This window comes from Pygoscelis adeliae, unplaced genomic scaffold (assembly GCF_000699105.1).
Source record: "Pygoscelis adeliae isolate BGI_AS28 unplaced genomic scaffold, ASM69910v1 Scaffold726, whole genome shotgun sequence".
Taxonomy (NCBI): domain Eukaryota; kingdom Metazoa; phylum Chordata; class Aves; order Sphenisciformes; family Spheniscidae; genus Pygoscelis; species Pygoscelis adeliae.
Window position 1 is genome coordinate 4,770 of NW_008824910.1, and position 3,297 is coordinate 8,066.

Here is a 3,297-nt window from a genome sequence, read left to right on the forward strand (position 1 = left end):
GGGCCTTCCCGCGGGCCAGGCGGCTGGCACGGCAGGCACCGGGAATTTACTCTTTGAGCTAAAAAGAGTCCAACTTCGGTGACCTTCTTGGCATGCCGCAGCAGCCGCCCGTTTGATTCGGTTTCTGCAGACTGAATCCCCGCTCTGCGGCTAACGATGGCGAGGAGGAGGACCGCGCTAAGCAGCTCGCTGGGTTTCCGCAGAACTGACCCCTGCCTGCTGCTCCCAGCAGCAGGGCACAGGGAATAGCGCGCGAGTTACAATAACGTAAGAAAAAACGGAGCAAAGCAGCTACTGATGAACACAGCTATCAAGAGAAGGGGCTCAGGAAGACCAAGGCCGCTGCGTTGAAATAAAGGACTAAACGAACTTTTGCCAACACGACATCAATGAAGTACACGGGGATCGCTGTAGTATCAGATTAGCTTTTAAAGACCCGATCCGCAATAGCAGCAAGCCTGCCCGCTCACCCCGCATTAAAGGCCACGCTGTGACCAGGTCACTGGCAGTGCCGAAAGGATGTCATACTGCATACGCTCGGAATAAAAAGAGACTGAAAACGCCTCCGCTCTCGCAGCGGCCTCCCTGCGAGCCCCTACTTCTACAGAAAACCCAGCAGTGAAATGGGCAGCGCAGCTTCAGCCCGTGGGGCTCCAGTCTCTGGTAATTCAGGACAACCGGCTCAGCAGCTCTGGCTTGTGCCAGCCAGGAACCGAGACCGAGCGGCACTGCCACGACAGGGAGAAACCGAAGGGACGGGTGTCCTAACTTACCAGGAAAGCCCAGTTGTCACAGTGACCTTAACCTGGCCCTACAGAAGACCTGCCAGATTTCGTATCTTTATTTCCCAATCTTCCACGATTACTGCCCGTGCTGATTAGCCATCCCAAGTGCAACACCCCCGGGTACAAGCTGCAGGGAGTGTGCTGGCACGCCACGTGCTCCCCAGGAACGAGCCCAGCTCCGCGCTTCTGCAAGGTGCTCGCGCGTTTCGGTTTTTCTCAGAACGAACCCCTACTGAATTCACTGTTTCAAATGTTTTTATTGAAAGTCAAGTCCTTGACTCTACGTTGTTAAGAAAAATTAACAAAAGAGAACCACACGCCAAGTATTTGGACCGAGGGAAAACAAATGCGAAAGAAACCAAACCAACCAACCTCACGTTGTCTTCTCTAAGATGCTTGGAAGGAAAGAGATCTAGAGCAGTCTCTCAGCCTACGAAAACCCACAGTAAGACCGCTCTTTCCAAAAATTCAGTGATTAAAACTAAGCAACAAATGAGTTTTATTTTATTTACAGACTGAATGAAGAAAACTGGTATTTGTAGAGGGGTTTCTCATGACAACAAAATCCAAATGGCCTTTGACAAACTGCGTTTGAAGGCTTGGTTCTTCATCACCCCAATCCACAGAGAGTGTTAGCAAGTCTCTTGTTTTGCTAGGAAGCTGGGGGTGAACTTAGTGTTCAGGAAACCAAGAGGCTGTCGCCTCTGAAGGTGAATGAACTTGCCCTGCGCCCCTCAACCCTTGCAGGCATGCTCCACACCGATCCACGCCTTCTCTTCCACAGGGCAGAGGTAAAACAACTAGGCACTGGTTTTGCAATGTCAGTTGAAGGTCAGACTATACTGCAGGCTTCATGACAGCATCGGAACCCAGTTCTTCAGGGAACAATAGCCTGACTGAACAATAGCCCCAAAAGCCGGGTCGGAGACAGTCCCTTGTATTTGCCATTAAAAAAAACCCCCAAAACACAAACAACAAACAAAAAAAAACCCCAGAGCAGCACAAGCTCCGTATCTGAACAACGGAGGACGTGCTGTTACACAAAAAAATGCGTTCCTTGTAACATGGCACTGAGCTAAACACGAATGGAGTCCCTGAACTATTCCTATTGGTATCTTTGGTGCTACCCTCCCGCTGTCAGCAGGGCACCGTGTGAAGATCCCCGTTCTCACCTGCTCCGTTCTCCTCTCTGAATACCACCCAGGCCTTGTTACGACACGGTTGTCATGACACTCGAGTGTGCAGTGAGTGGGCTCGCAGGCCTTTCTTCTGGGTGAAAGATGGTATTGTGACTTCAGTAAGTTTTACAATATTAGCAAATAAAGAGAATGATAATGCAGTTTCATAACATTTCACAGTAAAATTACAATTGTTTTGAAAATATATTGTCCCAAAAACATTCTCAGTAGTAAGGTCGTCGTGGATTGTTCTGTGGGGAATAACAAGAGAAAATTAATCAAAATTGCTGTCTTCACAGAACAATGAGCATCTGAGCTTAATTACCTGAAAAAGCCACTGAAATGTGACACTTCTCACAGTGAAACCTGAGGTTTTCCTACCAAAAGTTACAAATGTAGCTTTCCAGGTGTGCTGGCATGCTGAATGTAACAGAGGCAAATGCAAATGTACAAGCCTTCTGCAACCAGGAAAGCAATTATTCAAAATAAACCATGGATTCAAGGACAGCCCGTCCGCTTCCTTTGTGCGCAGAGTTCATACTTTGTATGTACCAGAGAAAACTAAAACCAGGGGCTTTTGTACTAAAAAAAAAAAAAATCATAGCAAGGAAAACCGCGCATCCATGGATGTTTTGGTAGCAATAATTTGATTCAACATGAGAGCAGAATCAAAGAGAAACTTTGACAGCGTTTGCCCTCTTGGCTAAGCACTAGAAACACTCCCACCCTTACAAGACACGCACAGAAGCCTCAATGGATTTGTCACTGTGCCTGCTCTGGTTTCAGGACCACCTTACCAATGGATTCGGTCGGAAGCGGTAGGCAAGCATCATTCGTTTACGGAATGCCTCGTACTCATCATCCTCCTTGGTCAGCTCGGCGGGACGATCAATGCCAAAACCAGCTCCATCCACAGCAGTAGTTCCCCTGTTTGGAAAGAGGGAACAAAGCCTCTGAGGTAAGGTGATGTGACAGGTCGCCTTCCTCGTCACCAGAAATACCTGCTCAGAGGTCAGAGAACAAGCATCAGGGAGCACTGGGCATCATCACTGTTCTGGTTTCGGCTGGGATAGAGTTAATTTTCTTCCTAGAAGCTGGTACAGTGCTGTGTTTTGGATTTAGCATGAGAATAATGTGATAACACACCGATGGTTTAGTTGTTGCTGAGCAGTGCTTATACTAAGTCATAGAATCATAGAATCATTACGGTTGGAAAAGACCTCTAAGATCATCCAGTCCGACCGTCGACCCAACACCCCCATGCCCACTAAACCACGTCCCTCAGCGCTGCATCTACACGTCTTTTAAATACTTCCAGGGATGGGGACTCAACC

General features: G+C 48.2%; 1 protein-coding gene across 1 annotated transcript in view; it reads right to left on the bottom strand.

Annotated features, from left to right (window-relative positions):
* Window positions 1-1,032: 1,032 nt before the first annotated feature.
* The window catches only part of SUGP1 (SURP and G patch domain containing 1), a gene marked incomplete at its 5' end in the record, with an annotated part of 20,063 nt that continues 17,798 nt past the window's right edge, over window positions 1,033-3,297 (bottom strand). The window contains 2 exons of the mRNA XM_009324955.1: window positions 1,033-2,214; window positions 2,761-2,890. Coding sequence (XP_009323230.1) covers window positions 2,188-2,214; window positions 2,761-2,890 — 157 coding nt within the window. The remainder of the gene's footprint in view (window positions 2,215-2,760; window positions 2,891-3,297) is intronic.